This window comes from Cebidichthys violaceus, unplaced genomic scaffold (genome assembly GCF_023349555.1).
Source record: "Cebidichthys violaceus isolate CVI_PGR_0920_01 unplaced genomic scaffold, fCebVio1.0.p SCAF_123, whole genome shotgun sequence".
In the NCBI taxonomy this organism is placed as follows: Eukaryota; Metazoa; Chordata; class Actinopteri; order Perciformes; family Stichaeidae; genus Cebidichthys; species Cebidichthys violaceus.
The window spans coordinates 236,975-259,758 of NW_027176289.1; the positions used below are offsets into that span (position 1 = coordinate 236,975).

The 22,784-nt window shown below is 36.4% G+C and overlaps 1 protein-coding gene and 1 long non-coding RNA gene across 2 annotated transcripts; both read right to left on the bottom strand.

Moving 5' to 3' along the window:
* Nucleotides 1–3,424: 3,424 nt before the first annotated feature.
* LOC137869482 (uncharacterized) lies at nucleotides 3,425–4,571 on the bottom strand. The gene is made up of 3 exons (XR_011102294.1): nucleotides 4,442–4,571; nucleotides 4,240–4,331; nucleotides 3,425–3,487 (listed from the first exon to the last, which is right to left on the bottom strand). It is a non-coding gene; the product is annotated as an uncharacterized lncRNA (long non-coding RNA).
* An 11,747-nt stretch (nucleotides 4,572–16,318) lies between these two features.
* LOC137869485 (uncharacterized) lies at nucleotides 16,319–19,868 on the bottom strand. Its single transcript, XM_068706891.1, has 5 exons — nucleotides 19,832–19,868; nucleotides 18,339–18,673; nucleotides 17,388–17,652; nucleotides 17,181–17,272; nucleotides 16,319–16,429 (listed from the first exon to the last, which is right to left on the bottom strand). Exons 1-5 carry the CDS (start codon nucleotides 19,866–19,868, stop codon nucleotides 16,319–16,321), a joined length of 840 nt encoding a protein of 279 aa, XP_068562992.1.
* Between the last annotated feature and the right edge of the window lie 2,916 nt (nucleotides 19,869–22,784).

The window sequence follows — 22,784 nt, forward strand, 5'->3', positions numbered from 1 at the left end:
ACATATTTTGCACCTTTTGCTCAAGCTGCATTAACTGACTGTTTTGGTCATGTTTGTTTGTACTGCACCTTTTAAAAGGCATTGAGAAAAGAAACGCAAGGCAATTTTAAAAGACCAACTCGTTCAAAACATCCAGTTTTCTGCCAGAAATATCCTTAGGTTTAAGCAACAAATCTACCTAGTTAGGTGAGGAAAAGATCATGGTTTGGGTTCAAATAAACCCTTTCTGGGTGCACATTATGTCAGGTGAGTTGTTAGTCACTCTGCGTGACTAATAGATGCAAATTTGTCAGAATTGCCAGAGGCGAACAAACACAATGTACTACGTAGAAACAAGAAGACAACATCTGTTACCGGCAAAACACCATCAACCAACCTCCGCAAAGCCGAGGAGGAATTCTAATTCTAAGTAACTATTTTAACTGTAAGCTCATATCTCATATTCATGGACTACTTTATTGCCTTCATACAATCCTTGTGAAGAAAGAAGTCATGTCTTAAAGGCATTATAAAGAAACAAAGGTTGAAAATCCTGCAAAAAAAAATATTTTACTGCAAAATATATTCTTAAATACAGATTTTGTAGACCACCGGTAACTAAGGGATTTGAAAACGAATTGTCTTTCTTTGGACAGTCATGACAGTCATGTGTGAGTCCAGTTACTAAAATTCAGAGGTCAGTCTGAAGCTTAGGAGCACTGACGAAGCTGTGGTATCTCACTTATTGGGGTGAGAATGTGTTGAAACGACACACTTTACACATTCCCAAAGGTGTTGGACGGGGTTGAGGTCAGGGCTCTGTGCAGACCAGTTAAGTTCTTCCACACCAAACTGGGAAAACCATTTCCTGATGGACGGCATTGTCACACTGAAACAGTAAAGGGTCTTTCTCAAACACTTCCAACCACAAAGTTGGAAGAACACGACAGACAGCAAAAAACATATTTGTAAAAGCTCTGGTGTTATAACTGTGCATTTGTAGCATAGTTATACATACCATGATGTTTATTTTCAGATGTGAAGGGAAGTCAGATTTGACCGACAAGTCCCCTGGGTTTAATGTTGAAGCTTTTTTTTGGAACCATACAGTGTAGAAAAACATTGAAGGCCCATTCATTTTGGTGATCAATTTGAGATCACTAGAATTAAATGAAATGCATTTGGGTCATTATAAATATTTACTTTAAAAAAGCGATGAATTCCAAATTTCGATCCAGGGGACTGGCGGCCATATTGTATTTGACTCCTCACAGTCCTCAGAGGTCAAATCTGACTTCCCTCCACATCTGAAAATGAACCTTACGGTATGCACTAACTTTTGGAAAGTCCTGCATCTCTCACAATGCTGATTGTTGTGGTTAACCCCGAGACTACACAAGGTCAGGAGATTTGAATCTAATCAATTTGTGTGTCAAAACATTATTTGCGGTGGATTACAGACAGCAAAAGAAAGGAAATGAGCAAGCAAATTTGTGGAAGTGATTTCTTATTCAAACCAGTAAAAGTAAATGTAAATGGATCTGTAGTGTCTCTGCTGCTGCTGCATTTGCCTTTGTTTTAAGCTCATTGTTGAGTTAAGGCTGTGTGATATCAAAGGTCATGTAATGAAGGTAGGTGTGTGTGTGTGTGTGTGTGTGTGTGTGTGTGTGTGTGTGTGTGTGTGTGTGTGTGTGTGTTAACTGGACTGTCGTACTTTTGGCTCTTTTCTTATTTTACATCTGATTTACAACTTCAGTTCAAACAATTAGCAGTTAGTCATTTTATTGAATTAAATATAATTTATTGTTAACTTCTCACGGTAATTAAAAGCTATCTACAGATCTTTAAGATTCTTAAAGTGCCTTAGATGGTAATAAAAGGTCAAACATTTAACTTACAAAAGTAAATTAAATGTTTTCTCTTGCCTGCTGTAGGCAGTAATATTAGTTATATTAATAAGTTCTGTTGTAGGAAACATTCAACTCACATGACTTGTCAGCTGTTTCTGCTGTCAGTGTTCCTGGATATACATTTATTGTCTTCGTTTCCAGAAAACGTGAAACATGGCCAAAACAAACTGACATAAAAGAGCAAATTAAATAAAAAATATAATCCCCCACAATCCAACACATCTTCATATGTACTGTTTTGTTCAACATATGTCAGGATAGACAAACCCAAATATATTCAGTTTACAATTATATAAAACAGAGAAAAGCAGCAAATCTTGACACTTGAGCAGATGCTCAACCGTGAGGCGGCAATTTTAGTTTTTTATAAATCTAAGTGAGCGTGACACTTATAATTATTCTGGAGTTCCTACAGTCTGAGCCCATTTCATTATACTTCATCTGGGCAACATTATCAGTACGACATTACAGTAAAGCTGTATGGAAAGGGCACAATTTGATTAAATTATAACGTTTTTGCGTTCCCTTGAGGTGGTTTTTGCCTTTGTTTTAAAAGAGCACTAAATGGATTATTGAAACGTTTTTGCCAAATAAGTCGCAGATGGTTAGGTGACCAAGGCAACTTGTTTTGTTTCCAATTTGCAACCTCTACTACACTGCACTGTTTGTTGGCAGATTACAGTCTACTTCTGACCACACTACACTTTGCGTAGCCAAGTTTATTTGCTCCAAAGTTTGCTTAGAATTCTCTAGACAATTGAATGAAAACACGACTCATGACGACACACAAGGATCGTGTTACAACTAAGTGTGATGGCTGATTTTGTTTATGAGGACCAATGCTATTGACTTGAATGTCACACACATATACAAGTGTGTAATGTGGAAACTTGAAACCAGAGAACAAACACTGATAATGGACTTTACACTGAGGTGGAAGACATCTTGTCTTCAGCAGTTAAACTTTTGAAATGAGAAGATATTTGCATATTCATAGATTCTGGATTTTTCAGTGAGGGAGAAGGAAGAGAGGTCATTTTAAGTTTCAATTTTTTTTTGTGAAAAAAGACCCACATCAGACACAAATTATTATTCACAGAGTATCTTTATATACTTGTCTTAAAACATGTCTGACAACAAAAGCAATTCCAAACAAAGCTGGTGATGACAGTAATAACGTCACGTCCTTTATCCATCATGTATCATGTACAAGTGAAGGTGTCAATACAATTGTTAAAAAAGTAAGACAACATATGTGTTTAAAGTCATTACTTTTGGACTGACTTTTTTAAAACAGACAGACCAGTAGCTCTTCTGTTGACAAGTGTTTGCTGTTGTTACCCTGGTAACCAGAACAAAAGGACTATGTAACCAACAAAAAGCCTAATCTTCTATTAGCGGATGTCTAATTACATACACAAATTACTTGATTAACAACACAACAAAATCATTATATGATTTAGTAGGCTTGCAGATAAAAAAATATGTTATAAATTTAAAATGCATTGAGGTTCTGTGAGTTTCTTCTGCTTTCTGGGCGGAATCTTCCATCCCAGCTTGAAGTCAGTCCATCCCTGATCTTTTTGCGCTGCAGCCAGCTGAAGAGAAATAAACTGGGCTTTAGATATGTACGTAAACTTCGTAAAATGTAAACAAACACGTCACAAACATCAGTAACATAACTTCTAAATAACTCTTCTGGTTAAAAGTCCTGTGTTGGTCTCTCCAGCCCCGTGTGGGTTTTCTCAGTCTTTATTCAACCACACGTTTTCTCTGAGTGTCTGATAATGACGCGGATGGGTTTACACGGCATTTACTTGAAAGACCGCTGCGTCTCATACGGACGCTGAAGGATACCCTGTGCGTCGGTATCAGACCCTAAAGGGGGCGTGGCGAAGCGGTCGGTATCCGACGCCCTGGAAATGAGAATGAGCTGTAATATTGTTAAAGACGACACAGGTGTTTTGGATAATGTACCGTCATAAAGCATAAAATAATTAAAATAATTAATGCAACACAGTTTTACTTGAGGGAGTTATGTGATTTAACAGCTGTTAACATAGTACATTTTCATCTCATTTGTTACTGAAGTCTGATTCTTGAGGTCTGATGCCAAAGGTTAACTGATTCTAAGGTCCGATGCCGTGAGTTCTGATTAGAACCGATTCTGATGCCCGATTCTGGCAACTGATCTTAAAATCTGATACCAAAGTTCTGATACTCAGGTCTCATAGCCGGGTTCTGAAGCCTGAGGACCGAATCCTGAGATCTGATCTAAGGTCTGACGATGGCCAAAAATGTTTCCTCTTTTTTTCTCATGAGAGAATGAGAATATGGGCTGGAACTCTACCTGCTGTAGGATCTGAGTGTTAGTAGCTGGATTTGAAAGGTCAGCATTGGTCTGAATCTTCACCCTCACCACGGTCATCTTCACTTTAAGGGCTGGACGGTCCAACAAACAACCAGAAGCCAAGGAGAGAAATATTATTGCACTGACAGAAAAAAACAAAACAGAGAAGTAAATATGTGATTTATATATATTTTTTTTTTACCTCCATGGCACCAGAAGGTAAGCTCAGTGTTACAGTGCAAATCATTCCACTGGTGTTGTGAATTCTCAGCTGCACAGTAATTGTTACCATCCATTTTTCCACTTTGCCAGTTTCTGAAGGAGCTGCTGCTCTTGTCGGACCACCTCCACAGCACACGGTACAAGCCAGTCCACACATAGTACGGTGGTATTACTGAAGTCAGCCTTGAGTTTTCTTCATCATTCTCCATCATAGCCAGGTCGGTGTGATGTGTTCTGCAGTAAGTCTGGGCATCCGTCCAAGTCAGGTGGGTCTTAATTAAAGTATATACTTTCTGGTCAGTTAAATGTTGATCTACCGATAGAAGACAAAAAAAGCTTCTGTTACTGCAAAGACTCGAGTGTGTGATCAAGTATTTTCTCATTTTATTAAGACCTTTAAAACAAAATGGCCAGATTTTTCTGAAAAAAATTAAGTTGAGCTTGAACATTTCCGCATCATCTCATATTATTTTGAATATGCAAACCAGCCATTTTTGAAGAAATATAACAATATGAACATTCAGGCTCCAATAGTGTACTGGAGATAAAAATGTTAAATAAACGACTAGAAGAAATTCTGCAAATTGATTTGGCAACGCCAATAATATTTTCCTCAGACCACACCCAAATAAACTTTCAACTACAGTATGCATTTCTATACTGCTTTTTAATTCTCGGTTCACTCTTTAAATCAATAAACACATTATTTTTTCTTACCGTAACAAACAAAATATAGTCTGGTCAGACAGTCAATATCATCCCATCTTCCATTAGACTGCATTATCACACATGCCTGATCGTAGTTATAGTCATCTGGTTGACCTGGTTGCCAGTTTTGGTAGCCAGTTATGCTTGTTCCACCAGTTGCGGACCATCTCCAGGAGTTTGCATCATTGCCCATGATTCCCTTCCAGGATTTTGGGTCATCGGTCAGTCCAATCCAGATCCATGAGGAGATCGAACTAGGTCTGTTCAGCCTGCTTGCGTCTTCCATGCTTTCAATGGTCGCCAGGTCAGTGTGTTTCAGTCTGCAGTAGTGCTGAGCATCGGTCCATTTCATTGGCAGGTTGACATGGTGGTACTCTCGAGGGACAAGGGCGGCGTGAGAACAGGAAGTAAGGCCAAGTCCTGAGGGTTGATGAGAGAGAGGGCACATTTGGCTGTGAACTATCAAAAATCATGGTTGGATCTGTTGATCTGAATCATTTCAAAAGGCTTTATTTTTAGTTTCTAAGATGAATTAGAGAGAGATCAGACCAGGTTAGTGTTCGTACACGTTTTGGCCAATTGACTACAAATCACATATTTTTAAAATGACTGTTGACAGTCTTTTTGTTCAGTTTTGGCTCAATATGATTGTAGGAGCTATATATTTTATGTTAGTATTTGTTATTTAATTCATAAGTAGTATTCTTTAATTATTCTAGATGTGTGCTTATTTAGGTTAGATTGTTTTTGATATATTAAGATTGCTTTTTCTCTTTATTAGTCTTTTGTTTAGTTAAATTATTTTTGTTGTTTAAGTGTACTTAGTTTTTGGGATAGTTTGTTTTGCTTATCCATTGGGTAACACTGTGGGCACCTGTGATTAGTTATCGGAGTAGGTAGGTATAGGACCAGCATGCACCGGGGTGGGCCTGGTTTTTAACTGCGCAGGAGAGCCAGCGACCGGAGTTTTCTTTGTTCTTTTTGTTTGTGTTTGGTTTGCCAAATAAATGAGAAAAACGGAATCCTGTATGGACAATCTACTCTTTCAGCCTGCGTAAACCACAAACCACGGTGCGTCAGTGGCCCTTTGATTAATGTTTGTTTTATTTTGATTTAAGGACAAATGGCCACTACAATGATCAACAGCATCAAATAAATCAACCTGCCAGAAGAGGAGTCAGAAAAACTTTCCTTTGTCTATCGTATAGAAAAAATGTGTTCTAATTTAATCACATGCAGTATTGCAATTATTGTAGATACATTTCTTCTAATCATATCTCTATGAGTGTGATGGTTAATTGTAAGTGTCAAAAAAGGAAGAAGATATATTCAATTGAGCTGGCCAATGGTTTCTATTTGTCTTTTAACATGAATTAACAATCTTCTGACATTTTCCATCTGAATTAAGGGATGAACAATGATGGTCAAAGGTCATACGATTTCAGAAGCCCTTCTGTACATTAACTAGTTTTTACAGGCCGACATTTCTCATCTGTCTGATTCAAAAGGAAATACAAATGAGAACCAACAACAATCACCAATCACAATGTAATTATGTAAAGATATTGTCACTCTTACCAAAAAAGACGGAAATCAAAAGCACGGTCCAATCCATTTCTGATTTCACTGAAAAGTAAAAAAAAAAAGATATACAGTATGTATGTATGTATGTATGTATGTATGTATGTATGTATGTACATATATATATATATATATATAAGCAAGTTAGAAAAGCACTAAAAGCATAATTTGCCATTAGAGCATATATCCTGCATATGTACAAGATATTTTACACCTTCAGTAAGCTCGACCGTGGCTTGGTCAAATATTTGTAATAGCTATAGTTTTGAGAGTTGTATAAATTCTGTATTATACTGATAATAAAATGCCTAATAACTACTACTACTACTACTACTAATAATAATAATAATAATAATAATAATAATAATAAAAGAATGAATAGATTGGTACTCACATACACAAAGTCCAGTATTTTCACTCTTTGCAGCAAATCAACCAAACTTGGAATCGCTTTGCAATCAAATGTCTGCTCAGCTTTCAGTATTTCAAGTATCCTGTGCTGTGCTGCATTTGGTTATGCTCTTATTTAAATATACAAATAAACAATATGACAAAAGTCACCTTGGTTTTACATAACCATGATGTTTCAAAATGTAAATGTTGTTTTTTCATAAACCGAGGTCTACAGAAACCCTGTGTCTGTGTTAAACACTTTTAAAGAAGGTAAAGAAAAAGTGTTAAATGAAAGAATTCATTCTTTTTTTCAAGTCAAGACTGCACATTAAACATACAACGCTGCCATACCTTGTTCATAGACACTTAACAAAAACAGAGCTATGTCAAATGTCTTGTATGTAAACATGAACTGTAATCTACATTATTCTGTCATATCTAACAGATCAGCAGATATCTTCAGGAGAAGCTTACTTTCAACGAATCATGAGAAACACATAAGTAGAATACAAAATATATTTTGTATTATACCATTTTTCTTAAGAATTTTAACATATCAGAGACTTAAAATAACCAAAACTACAAGACAATTTATCTTAAAATGATAATGTGAGAGGACACCGAGGCGGGTGCAACAAGTAATGAGGTACGGCGCTGAAGTAATTGTTATAATTAGACTTTACACTTTACACCTTCCCTGTTACTCTAGTTTGGATTTGACATGTCTAAGTATAGTGATTTTTGATCTAGACCTGGGAAAAGACAATAAAATCCCCTTTTTTGTGTGTGTTTTTACAAATACAACAACGGGTTCACTATCTGAAATGTAGTCTTCAACAATCTTTTGCTTCTCTGGATTAATGGGGTTGAGATTTGACAAGATTAAGACAAGTGATTTTTGATCTAGACCTGGTCCAATGTCTTGCGGAGAATATTGTAAACTAAATTTCATCACTTATTCCCTTGAAATATAAAGGCAAACTCACAATCATTGTTGAGATCTGAACTCTTTCATCCTCCAAACATACATACGGCTGCTATTCCCACAGATAAGTACTGTAAGGTATGTGCTCTCGCTACTATTTTCATATGCAAAGCATGACCTAGTTAAAGGTTACCTTTTGTGTACAGACCATGACGGGACCATGATGTAATACCTCATTTTAGTTACTAAAGGTGTCTTTCATGGGGCTCCAACTGATTTGTTTCATTATCCATTCCTCAGCTGATCCCGATTAATCGTTTTGTCAACAAAACGACAGAAAATAGTGAAAAAATCCCTTTTATAATCCTTCATAATCCAGGGGGACATATGACAGGATAGACAAACCCAAAACCCAAAGATTTTCAGTTTACAATTATATAAAACAGAGAAAAGCAGCAAATCTTGATACTTGAGCAATTTTTGTTTTTTTATAAATCTAAGTGAGTGTGACACTTATTCTGGAGTTCCTACAGTCTGAGCCCATTTCATTATACTTCATCTGGGCAACATTATCAGTACGACATTACAGTAAAGCTGTATGGAAAGAGCACAATTTGATTAAATTATAACGTTTTTGCGTTCCCTTGAGGTGGTTTTTGCCTTTGTTTTAAGAGCACTAAATGGATTATTGAAACGTCTTTGCCAAATAAGTCGCAGATGGTTAGATGACCAAGGCAACTTGTTTTGTTTCCAATTCGCAACCTCTACTACACTGCACTGTTCGTTGGCAGATTACAGTCTACTTCTGACCACACTACACTTTGCGTAGCCAAGTTTATTTGCTCCAAAGTTTGCTTAGAATTCTCTAGACAATTGAATGAAAACACGACTCATGACGACACACAAGGATCGTGTTACAACTAAGTGTGATGGCTGATTTTGTTTATGAGGACCAATGCTATTGACTTGAATGTCACACACATATACAAGTGTGTAATGTGGAAACTTGAAACCAGAGAACAAACACTGATAATGGACTTTACACTGAGGTGGAAGACATCTTGTCTTCAGCAGTTAAACTTTTGAAATGAGAAGATATTTGCATATTCATAGATTCTGGATTTTTCAGTGAGGGAGAAGGAAGAGAGGTAATTTTAAGTTTAAAATTTTTCAGTGAAAAAAGACCCACATCAGACACAAATTATGATTCACTACAGAGTATCTTTATATACTTGTCTTAAAACATGTCTGACAACAAAAGCAATTCTAAACAAAGCTGGTGATGACAGTAATAACATCACGTCCTTTATTTATCATGTATCATGTACAAGTGAAGGTGTCAATACAATTGTTAAAAAAGTAAGACAACAGAAAATTAGGTAACTGAAGATTAAAAAAAAGATGTAAGTGTTTAAAGTCATTATTTTTGGACTGACTTTTTTAAAACAGACAGACCATTAGCTCCTCTATTGACAACAAGTGTTTGCTGTTGTTACCCTGGTAACCAGAACAAAAGTTTAACGACTATGTAAACAACAAAAAGCCTAATCTTGTATTAGCGGATGTCTAATTACATACACAAATTACTTGATTAACAACACAACAAAACAAAATCATTATATGATTTAGTAGGCTTCCAGATACATTTTTTTTTTATAAATTTAAAATGCATTGAGGTTCTGTGCGTTTCTCCTGCTTTCTGGGCGGAATCTTCCATCCCAGTTTGAAGTCAGTCCATCCCTGATCTTTTAGCACTGCTGCCAGCTGAAGAGAAATACATTAAATAAAGTACACTCTTTAGTTTTCTGTCATTTTCTTCATCCACTTTCATTTTACCTCCTAAAATAAACAAAAACAGAGAAAGAGCTGTACCTTCTGCAGGATCTGGGTGTTAGTAGCTGGATCTGTGATGTCAGCGTCCGTCTTAATCTCCATCCTGAGCATAGTCTTCAGTTTTACAGCTGAACAGTAAAATAAACTTGCAGTCACAAAACAGCGAGACTCATACTGTAAATTTTGATTATAGATCACAAGAATTTCTTGTTGAATAATCACCTTGATGGCAGATAAAAGTAAACCTTTCACTGCAGGCTCCGTCATTCCATTTAATTAAAGAATTCACAGCCATACAATACTGTGAGCCACCATAGTGATCTGGGCTGCCCTGTCGCCAGGATTTGAAGGAGCTTTGGGACTTGTCGGACCAAGTCCACCGCACTCGGTACAGACCGATCCAAGCTGTAATATTGCCTGGTTTTTCAGAATAGACCTCAGTGTTTTCTTTATCGTTCTCAATCATAGCTAAGTCTGTGTAGTGTTTTCTACAGTAGTCGCGGGCGTTGGACCACGTTTTCTTCATTAAGATGAACACATAGGTTTTCTCAGTTTGTTTCGTCTCTGCAATAGACAGAAGTGAAGGCAGTGTAACAATTAATTACTGATGTATATTTGGTAATGTCTACCTTTTTAAAAATCAAGTTTTAACTATGCAGCAAAAAACATATAAATATTTTTAGTCGATTTATCTCTCTCTCGCTCTCTGTGTGTATATATATATATACGTATATATATATATATATATATATATATATATATATATATATATATATATTACCTCAACAAACCTGGTGTGAATACAGCTTTCGCCTTAGATGGTGGCAATTTCACAAAAAGAGCGGTATCTGTGACATTTTCTGTGAAATTGTGTCAGAGGACAAATGCATTCAGTGTGTAAAATCCATGAACTCAAATCATTTCTTACCAGTGTAGCAAATAAAATCAAATGAATATGATTCACATAACATATCAGTCCATTTTCCATTAGAGAGCATCCCGACACAGTTTTCATCTGCTTTTTCAGCAGATGGTTCCCCTGTCTCCCAGTTTTGGTAACCAGTTTTGCTCGTTTCACCAGTCGCCGACCATCTCCAGGAGTTGCTGTCATTGCCCATGCTGTCCTTCCAGGATTTTGGGTCGTCACTCATCCCGATCCATATCCATCCATTGGGTAAAGCAGGTCGTAGGCTGCTTACATCATCATTGATTTCGATGGTCGCCAGGTCGGTGTATTTCTCTCTGCAGTAAAGCTGAGCATCAGCCCAGGTCAACTCTAAATTAACATGGTAGTACTTACGCGGGAGGAAGTGAGAGCAGGAGCTGAGGCTAAATCCTGAGGGTTGGTGAGGGAGGGCAGATTTACAGTGATTTACAATGCATGTAATAATTTCCATCAACATATAACAGCATTAAATCCAAGCAACTCATGCAGATTGTTCATAGCTTGACAACTATCACTGTTAATTTCTTTCACGCCATTATTATTCTTACTACAGTTACTTTTTACATATAAAAAAATACATGTAATATAATAAAGTGCTTAGCACTAATCGGGGTCGATTAGTAGCTAAGCCTTAGCTACTAATCGACCCAGTACTATACTAAGTATCTTAAATTGTTAAATATAATATTCACTGGTGACATAACACTTTGAAAGGAGCCATTATGAGTTGGTTTAATTTGCTGATAATACTTCTGTACATTAACTCAAGTAACATTTTGAATTCGGAGCTTTACTCCTAGTTTTAAGACTATGGTACTTACTACTTTAACTCTGCCGTGACTTATGTCTTTAGTCTTGTTAACCTGAGAGATTTCAGCTATATTTGGTTTAAATTAGGTCACTATGAAGCACTTTTCCTGCTCATACTTCTATAAAAATGTATTTATGAATATATTTCTTGGTTCAACAACATGTCTATTCATGTAATTCAAATTGCTCACCAAATGAGGCGAGTAAGAAAAAAGATTCCTGTTAAAAATGTCTTCCAATGAAAATAAACAAAGAGTTTTTATGCTCATTTATGCTTCATAATATATTTTAATTGCCAGTGAGGATCATAATAAATCCTTCTTTTGATAATATACTATGCATAAACCTTTGTCCCCAGTGAATTTACTCTGTTTTTACCTGCATGACTCAACAAGCTTACAGTGTTTTGTTGGGTTTAAGTGTGAACTGAAAACCAAAACAGACATCTCATCCGTCATTAAATTATTTAAATGACTTGACCTTACCAAAGAAGAGGAGAATCAGAGTCACATAACAATCCATTTCTGATTTTCACTGCAAACAAGAAGAAAAATGGGCAAATAATTAATGTAAAACTGAACTTTCAAACCTCTGCATGAGCAATGCAGGTGTTTCCAGTTATTCTGGCTGATTGAGATCTCTGCTCTGCTCACTAAACTTCATGAATGAAAAGATACAGAAAAGTCCTAGCAGCTGCAACAACAATAATGGGAAAACAAGGAAGAGCTCTAATTAGAAATTAATTGAAAACACCAGTGTACTATTATTATAATTGGTGTGTAGAGGCACCTTAAAACACAACAAAGTAGGCACAAGGATATATGCATGTTATTCTGTATTTGGTGATGCCCGGTAATCACAATTTTGGTGATTTGCAGGTCCGACAAAGTCTAGAGATCCAGCTTTAAACTGGGTTCAATTTTCACCACCGTTTGATGTGTAATTGGGACCTGCTCCTCTACCAGCTCTTAAGTAAACAATTATTCCCCTGCAGTCCTTGTTTATTGTTAAAGTGAAATGGAGAAATTAAAGTATACATACAAGTTTAAAATCCAGCCGTTGAATGTTGTAAGGTTGAGATTTGAACTCCTTGTTGTTAATCATCCAATAATTCAGACAAAGAAAACATTGGCTAAAACCCCCTTGAGTAATATATAGTGCTTGACAATATTTTCATATGCAAAACATGACTTTGGGAAAAGTCATCCTTTGGAGGTTGGTTGCATCATAAATATTCAACAATGAAGTCATCAGCCTCCTCTCAGCATAAAAAAGTGTTGCATTTCTCAACATATTTTGCACCTTTTGCTCAAGCTGCATTAACTGACTGTTTTGGTCATGTTTGTTTGTACTGCACCTTTTAAAAGGCATTGAGAAAAGAAACGCAAGGCAATTTTAAAAGACCAACTCGTTCAAAACATCCAGTTTTCTGCCAGAAATATCCTTAGGTTTAAGCAACAAATCTACCTAGTTAGGTGAGGAAAAGATCATGGTTTGGGTTCAAATAAACCCTTTCTGGGTGCACATTATGTCAGGTGAGTCGTTAGTCACTCTGCGTCACTAATAGATGCAAATTTGTCAGAATTGCCAGAGGCGAACAAACACAATGTACTACGTAGAAACAAGAAGACAACATCTGTTACCGGCAAAACACCATCAACCAACCTCCGCAAAGCCGAGGAGGAATTCTAATTCTAAGTAACTATTTTAACTGTAAGCTCATATCTCATATTCATGGACTACTTTATTGCCTTCATACAATCCTTGTGAAGAAAGAAGTCATGTCTTAAAGGCATTATAAAGAAACAAAGGTTGAAAATCCTGCAAAAAAAAATATTTTACTGCAAAATATATTCTTAAATACAGATTTTGTAGACCACTGGTAACTAAGGGATTTGAAAACGAATTGTCTTTCTTTGGACAGTCATGACAGTCATGTGTGAGTCCAGTTACTAAAATTCAGAGGTCAGTCTGAAGCTTAGGAGCACTGTCGAAGCTGTGGTATCTCACTTATTGGGGTGAGAATGTGTTGAAACGACACACTTTACACATTCCCAAAGGTGTTGGACGGGGTTGAGGTCAGGGCTCTGTGCAGACCAGTTAAGTTCTTCCACACCAAACTGGGAAAACCATTTCCTGATGGACGGCATTGTCACACTGAAACAGTAAAGGGTCTTTCTCAAACACTTCCAACCACAAAGTTGGAAGAACACGACAGACAGCAAAAAACATATTTGTAAAAGCTCTGGTGTTATAACTGTGCATTTGTAGCATAGTTATACATACCATGATGTTTATTTTCAGATGTGAAGGGAAGTCAGATTTGACCGACAAGTCCCCTGGGTTTAATGTTGAAGCTTTTTTTTGGAACCATACAGTGTAGAAAAACATTGAAGGCCCATTCATTTTGGTGATCAATTTGAGATCACTAGAATTAAATGAAATGCATTTGGGTCATTATAAATATTTACTTTAAAAAAGCGATGAATTCCAAATTTCGATCCAGGGGACTGGCGGCCATATTGTATTTGACTCCTCACAGTCCTCAGAGGTCAAATCTGACTTCCCTCCACATCTGAAAATGAACCTTACGGTATGCACTAACTTTTGGAAAGTCCTGCATCTCTCACAATGCTGATTGTTGTGGTTAACCCCGAGACTACACAAGGTCAGGAGATTTGAATCTAATCAATTTGTGTGTCAAAACATTATTTGCGGTGGATTACAGACAGCAAAAGAAAGGAAATGAGCAAGCAAATTTGTGGAAGTGATTTCTTATTCAAACCAGTAAAAGTAAATGTAAATGGATCTGTAGTGTCTCTGCTGCTGCTGCATTTGCCTTTGTTTTAAGCTCATTGTTGAGTTAAGGCTGTGTGATATCAAAGGTCATGTAATGAAGGTAGGTGTGTGTGTGTGTGTGTGTGTGTGTGTGTGTGTGTGTGTGTGTGTGTGTGTGTGTGTAAACTGGACTGTCGTACTTTTGGCTCTTTTCTTATTTTACATCTGATTTACAACTTCAGTTCAAACAATTAGCAGTTAGTCATTTTATTGAATTAAATATAGTTTATTGTTAACTTCTCACTGTAATTAAAAGCTATCTACAGATCTTTAAGATTCTTAAAGTGCCTTAGATGGTAATAAAAGGTCAAACATTTAACTTACAAAAGTAAATTAAATGTTTTCTCTTGCCTGCTGTAGGCAGTAATATTAGTTATATTAATAAGTTCTGTTGTAGGAAACATTCAACTCACATGACTTGTCAGCTGTTTCTGCTGTCAGTGTTCCTGGATATACATTTATTGTCTTCATTTCCAGAAAACGTGAAACATGGCCAAAACAAACTGACATAAAAGAGCAAATTAAATAAAAATATAATCCCCCACAATCCAACACATCTTCATATGTACTGTTTTGTTCAACATATGTCAGGATAGACAAACCCAAATATATTCAGTTTACAATTATATAAAACAGAGAAAAGCAGCAAATCTTGACACTTGAGCAGATGCTCAACCGTGAGGCGGCAATTTTAGTTTTTTATAAATCTAAGTGAGTGTGACACTTATAATTATTCTGGAGTTCCTACAGTCTGAGCCCATTTCATTATACTTCATCTGGGCAACATTATCAGTACGACATTACAGTAAAGCTGTATGGAAAGGGCACAATTTGATTAAATTATAACGTTTTTGCGTTCCCTTGAGGTGGTTTTTGCCTTTGTTTTAAAAGAGCACTAAATGGATTATTGAAACGTCTTTGCCAAATAAGTCGCAGATGGTTAGGTGACCAAGGCAACTTGTTTTGTTTCCAATTCGCAACCTCTACTACACTGCACTGTTTGTTGGCAGATTACAGTCTACTTCTGACCACACTACACTTTGCGTAGCCAAGTTTATTTGCTCCAAAGTTTGCTTAGAATTCTCTAGACAATTGAATGAAAACACGACTCATGACGACACACAAGGATCGTGTTACAACTAAGTGTGATGGCTGATTTTGTTTATGAGGACCAATGCTATTGACTTGAATGTCACACACATATACAAGTGTCTAATGTGGAAACTTGAAACCAGAGAACAAACACTGATAATGGACTTTACACTGAGGTGGAAGACATCTTGTCTTCAGCAGTTAAACTTTTGAAATGAGAAGATATTTGCATATTCATAGATTCTGGATTTTTCAGTGAGGGAGAAGGAAGAGAGGTCATTTTAAGTTTCAACTTTTTTTTGTGAAAAAAGACCCACATCAGACACAAATTATTATTCACAGAGTATCTTTATATACTTGTCTTAAAACATGTCTGACAACAAAAGCAATTCCAAACAAAGCTGGTGATGACAGTAATAACGTCACGTCCTTTATCCATCATGTATCATGTACAAGTGAAGGTGTCAATACAATTGTTAAAAAAGTAAGACAACATATGTGTTTAAAGTCATTACTTTTGGACTGACTTTTTTAAAACAGACAGACCAGTAGCTCTTCTGTTGACAAGTGTTTGCTGTTGTTACCCTGGTAACCAGAACAAAAGGACTATGTAAACAACAAAAAGCCTAATCTTCTATTAGCGGATGTCTAATTACATACACAAATTACTTGATTAACAACACAACAAAATCATTATATGATTTAGTAGGCTTGCAGATAAAAAAAATATGTTATAAATTTAAAATGCATTGAGGTTCTGTGAGTTTCTCCTGCTTTCTGGGCAGAATCTTCCATCCCAGCTTGAAGTCAGTCCATCCCTGATCTTTTTGCGCTGCAGCCAGCTGAAGAGAAATAAACTGGGCTTTAGATATGTACGTAAACTTCGTAAAATGTAAACAAACACGTCACAAACATCAGTAACATAACTTCTAAATAATTCTTCTGGTTAAAAGTCCTGTGTTGGTCTCTCCAGCCCCGTGTGGGTTTTCTCAGTCTTTATTCAACCACACGTTTTCTCTGAGTGTCTAATAATGACGCGGATGGGTTTACACGGCATTTACTTGAAAGACCGCTGCGTCTCATACGGACGCTGAAGGATACCCTGTGCGTCGGTATCAGACCCTAAAGGGGGCGTGACGAAGCGGTCGGTATCCGACGCCCTGGAAATGAGGATGAGCAGTAATATTGTCAAAAATGACACAGGTGTTTTGGATAATGTACCATCATAAAGCATAAAATAAAAAAATAATTAATGCAACACAGTTTTACTTGAGGGAGTTATGTGATTTAACAGCTGTTAACATAGTACATTTTCATCTCATTTGTTACTGAAGTCTGATTCTTGAGGTCTGATGCCAAAGGTTAACTGATTCTAAGGTCCGATGCCGTGAGTTCTGATTAGAACCGATTCTGATGCCCGATTCTGGCAACTGATCTTAAAATCTGATACCAAAGTTCTGATACTCAGGTCTCATAGCCGGGTTCTGAAGCCTGAGGACCGAATCCTGAGATCTGATCTAAGGTCTGACGATGGCCAAAAATGTTTCCTCTTTTTTTCTCATGAGAGAATGAGAATATGGGCTGGAACTCTACCTGCTGTAGGATCTGAGTGTTAGTAGCTGGATTTGAAAGGTCAGCATTGGTCTGAATCTTCACCCTCACCACGGTCATCTTCACTTTAAGGGCTGGACGGTCCAACAAACAACCAGAAGCCAAGGAGAGAAATATTATTGCACTGACAGAAAAAAACAAAACAGAGAAGTAAATATGTGATTTATATATATATATATATATTTTTACCTCCATGGCACCAGAAGGTAAGCTCAGTGTTACAGTGCAAATCATTCCACTGGTGTTGTGAATTCTCAGCTGCACAGTAATTGTTACCATCCATTTTTCCACTTTGCCAGTTTCTGAAGGAGCTGCTGCTCTTGTCGGACCACCTCCACAGCACACGGTACAAGCCAGTCCACACATAGTACGGTGGTATTACTGAAGTCAGCCTTGAGTTTTCTTCATCATTCTCGATCATAGCCAGCTCGGTGTGATGTGTTCTGCAGTAAGTCTGGGCATCCGTCCAAGTCAGGTGGGTCTTAATTAAAGTATATACTTTCTGGTCAGTTAAATGTTGATCTACCGATAGAAGACAAAAAAAGCTTCTGTTACTGCAAAGACTCGAGTGTGTGATCAAGTATTTTCTCATTTTAGTAAGACCTTTAAAACAAAATGGCCAGATTTTTCTGAAAAAAATTAAGTTGAGCTTGAACATTTCCGCATGATCTCATATTATCTTGAATATGCAAACCAGCCATTTTTGAAGAAATATAAGATATAAATGAGACCAAATAAATGCATTTAGGCAGAGTTAACAGGCTCTCATTCTTTTAATTTCCTCTCATTATTTTAAACAGAACGTACGCTATCCGTTCATAATAGGTTCATTGATAAAAGCTACAATTATCAGAACAATATGAACATTCAGGCTCCAAAAGTGTACTGGAGATAAAAATGTTCAATAAACAACTAGAAGAAATTCTGCAAATTGATTTGGCAACGCCAATAATATTTTCTTCGGATCACACCCAAATAAACTTTCAACTACAGTATGCATTTCTATACTGCTTTTTAATTCTCGGTTCACTCTTTAAATCAATAAACACATTATTTTTTCTTACCGTAACAAACAAAATATAGTCTGGTCAGACAGTCAATATCATCCCATCTTCCATTAGACTGCATTATCACACATGCCTGATCGTAGTTATAGTCATCTGGTTGACCTGGTTGCCAGTTTTGGTAGCCAGTTATGCTTGTTCCACCAGTTGCGGACCATCTCCAGGAGTTTGCATCATTGCCCATGATTCCCTTCCAGGATTTTGGGTCATCGGTCAGTCCAATCCAGATCCATGAGGAGATCGAACTAGGTCTGTTCAGCCTGCTTGCGTCTTCCATGCTTTCAATGGTCGCCAGGTCAGTGTGTTTCAGTCTGCAGTAGTGCTGAGCATCGGTCCATTTCATTGGCAGGTTGACATGGTGGTACTCTCGAGGGACAAGGGCGGCGTGAGAACAGGAAGTAAGGCCAAGTCCTGAGGGTTGATGAGAGAGAGGGCACATTTGGCTGTGAACTATCAAAAATCATGGTTGGATCTGTTGATCTGAATCATTTCAAAAGGCTTTATTTTTAGTTTCTAAGATGAATTAGAGAGAGATCAGACCAGGTTAGTGTTCGTACACGTTTTGGCCAATTGACTACAAATCACATATTTTTAAAATGACTGTTGACAGTCTTTTTGTTCAGTTTTGGCTCAATATGATTGTAGGAGCTATATATTTTATGTTAGTATTTGTTATTTAATTCATAAGTAGTATTCTTTAATTATTCTAGATGTGTGCTTATTTAGGTTAGATTGTTTTTGATATATTAAGATTGCTTTTTCTCTTTATTAGTCTTTTGTTTAGTTAAATTATTTTTGTTGTTTAAGTGTACTTAGTTTTTGGGATAGTTTGTTTTGCTTATCCATTGGGTAACACTGTGGGCACCTGTGATTAGTTATCGGAGTAGGTAGGTATAGGACCAGCATGCACCGGGGTGGGCCTGGTTTTTAACTGCGCAGGAGAGCCAGCGACCGGAGTTTTCTTTGTTCTTTTTGTTTGTGTTTGGTTTGCCAAATAAATGAGAAAAACGGAATCCTGTATGGACAATCTACTCTTTCAGCCTGCGTAAACCACAAACCACGGTGCGTCAGTGGCCCTTTGATTAATGTTTGTTTTATTTTGATTTAAGGACAAATGGCCACTACAATGATCAACAGCATCAAATAAATCAACCTGCCAGAAGAGGAGTCAGAAAAACTTTCCTTTGTCTATCGTATAGAAAAAATGTGTTCTAATTTAATCACATGCAGTATTGCAATTATTGTAGACAAATTTCTTCTAATCATATCTTTATGAGTGTGATGGTTAATTGTAAGTGTCAAAAAAGGAAGAAGATATATTCAATTGAGCTGGCCACTGGTTTCTATTTGTCTTTTAACATGAATTAACAATCTTCTGACATTTTCCATCTGAATTAAGGGATGAACAATGATGGTCAAAGGTCATACGATTTCAGAAGCCCTTCTGTACATTAACTAGTTTTTACAGGCCGACATTTCTCATCTGTCTGATTCAAAAGGAAATACAAATGAGAACCAACAACAATCACCAATCACAATGTAATTATGTAAAGATATTGTCACTCTTACCAAAAAAGACGGAAATCAAAAGCACGGTCCAATCCATTTCTGATTTCACTGAAAAGTAAAAAAAAAAAGATATACAGTATGTATGTATGTATGTATGTATGTATGTATGTACATATATATATATATATATATATATATATATAAGCAAGTTAGAAAAGCACTAAAAGCATAATTTGCCATTAGAGCATATATCCTGCATATGTACAAGATATTTTACACCTTCAGTAAGCTCGACCGTGGCTTGGTCAAATATTTGTAATAGCTATAGTTTTGAGAGTTGTATAAATTCTGTACTATACTGATAATAAAATGCCTAATAACTACTACTACTACTACTACTACTACTACTACTAATAATAATAATAATAATAATAATAAAAGAATGAATACATTGGTACTCACATACACAAAGTCCAGTATTTTCACTCTTTGCAGCAAATCAACCAAACTTGGAATCGCTTTGCAATCAAATGTCTGCTCAGCTTTCAGTATTTCAAGTATCCTGTGCTGTGCTGCATTTGGTTATGCTCTTATTTAAATATACAAATAAACAATATGACAAAAGTCACCTTGGTTTTACATAACCATGATGTTTCAAAATGTAAATGTTGTTTTTTCATAAACCGAGGTCTACAGAAACCCTGTGTCTGTGTTAAACACTTTTAAAGAAGGTAAAGAAAAAGTGTTAAATGAAAGAATTCATTCTTTTTTTCAAGTCAAGACTGTACATTAAACATACAACGCTGCCATACCTTATTCATAGACACTTAACAAAAACAGAGCTATGTCAAATGTCTTGTATGTAAACATGAACTGTAATCTACATTATTCTGTCATATCTAACAGATCAGCAGATATCTTCAGGAGAAGCTTACTTTCAATGAATCATGAGAAAAACATAAGTAGAATACAAAATATATTTTGTATTATACCATTTTTCTTAAGAATTTTAACATATCAGAGACTTAAAATAACCAAAACTACAAGACAACTTATCTTAAAATGATAATGTGAGAGGACACCGAGGCGGGTGCAACAAGTAATGAGGTACGGCGCTGAAGTAATTGTTATAATTAGACTTTACACTTTACACCTTCCCTGTTACTCTAGTCTGGATTTGACATGTCTAAGTGTAGTGATTTTTGATCTAGACCTGGGAAAAGACAATAAACTTTTTTTACACACACAACTTTTTTGTGTGTGTTTTTACAAATACAACAACGGGTTCACTATCTGAAATGTTGTCTTCAACAGTCTTTTGCTTCTCTGGATTAATGGGGTTGAGATTTGACAAGATTAAGACAAGTGATTTTTGATCTAGACCTGGTCCAATGTCTTGCGGAGAATATTGTAAACTAAATTTCATCACTTATTCCCTTGAAATATAAAGGCAAACTCACAATCATTGTTGAGATCTGAACTCTTTCATCCTCCAAACATACAGACGGCTGCTATTCCCACAGATAAGTACTGTAAGGTATGTGCTCTCGCTACTATTTTCATATGCAAAGCATGACCTAGTTAAAGGTTACCTTTTGTGTACAGACCATGATGGGACCATGATGTAATACCTCATTTATTTACTAAAGGTGTCTTTCATGGTGCTGCAACTGATTTGTTTCATTATCCATTCCTCAGCTAATCCCGAATAATTGTTATGTCAACAAAATGACAGAAAATAGTGAAAAAATGCCTGTTATAATCCTTCATAATCCAGGGGGACATATGACAGGATAGACAAACCCAAAACCCAAAGATTTTCAGTTTACAATTATATAAAACAGAGAAAAGCAGCAAATCTTGACACTTGAGCAATTTTAGTTTTTTTATAAATCTAAGTGAGTGTGACACTTATTCTGGAGTTCCTACAGTCTGAGCCCATTTCATTATACTTCATCTGGGCAACATTATCAGTACGACATTACAGTAAAGCTGTATGGAAATTGCACAATTTGATTAAATTATAACGTTTTTGCGTTCCCTTGAGGTGGTTTTTGCCTTTGTTTAAAAAGAGCACTAAATGGATTATTGAAACGTCTTTGCCAAATAAGTCGCAGATGGTTAGATGACCAAGGCAACTTGTTTTGTTTCCAATTTGCAACCTCTACTACACTGCACTGTTTGTTGGCAGAATTTGTTATTTAATTCATAAGTAGAATTCTTTAATTATTCTAGATGTGTGCTTATTTAGGTTAGATTGTTTTTGATATATTAAGATTGCTTTTTCTCTTTATTAGTCTTTTGTTTAGTTAAATTATTTTTGTTGTTTAAGTATACTTAGCTTTTGGGATAGTTTGTTTTGCTTATCCATTGGGTAACACTGTGGGCACCTGTGATTAGTTATCGGAGTAGGTAGGTATAGGACCAGCATGCACCGGGGTGGGCCTGGTTTTTAACTGCGCAGGAGAGCCAGCGACCGGAGTTTTCTTTGTTCTTTTTGTTTGTGTTTGGTTTGCCAAATAAATGAGAAAAACGGAATCCTGTATGGTCAATCTACTCTTTCTGCCTGCGTAAACCACAAACCACGGTGCGTCAGTGGCCCTTTGATTAATGTTTGTTTTATTTTGATTTAAGGACAAATGGCCACTACAATGATCAACAGCATCAAATATATCAACGGCACTAGGACCTTGGGGAGGCTGCTGCGCCGGCTTTCTCACTCTGCCAAGTAACGTCTCTCGTCAACGACATCCAGGATTATAGCCAAGGAGTTTAACGTTAGCTCAAAGTAAATGATGTACGGATTGAAATTGTAAGTACAGGTAGTTACAGAATGTGTCTATCTGTAGTTGTTAACGATTATTACCTGCTTACATTTAGGTTTACTAGAGGCAAATGAAAGGAAATATAGTTGTGGGCTATGTTAACACTAAGCTAGCTAGCTAGCTAACTTAGCTATTTTGTTAGAAACTGTCTCCAGTGAGCAAGAGTGTGAACGAGCAAATTCGAAATA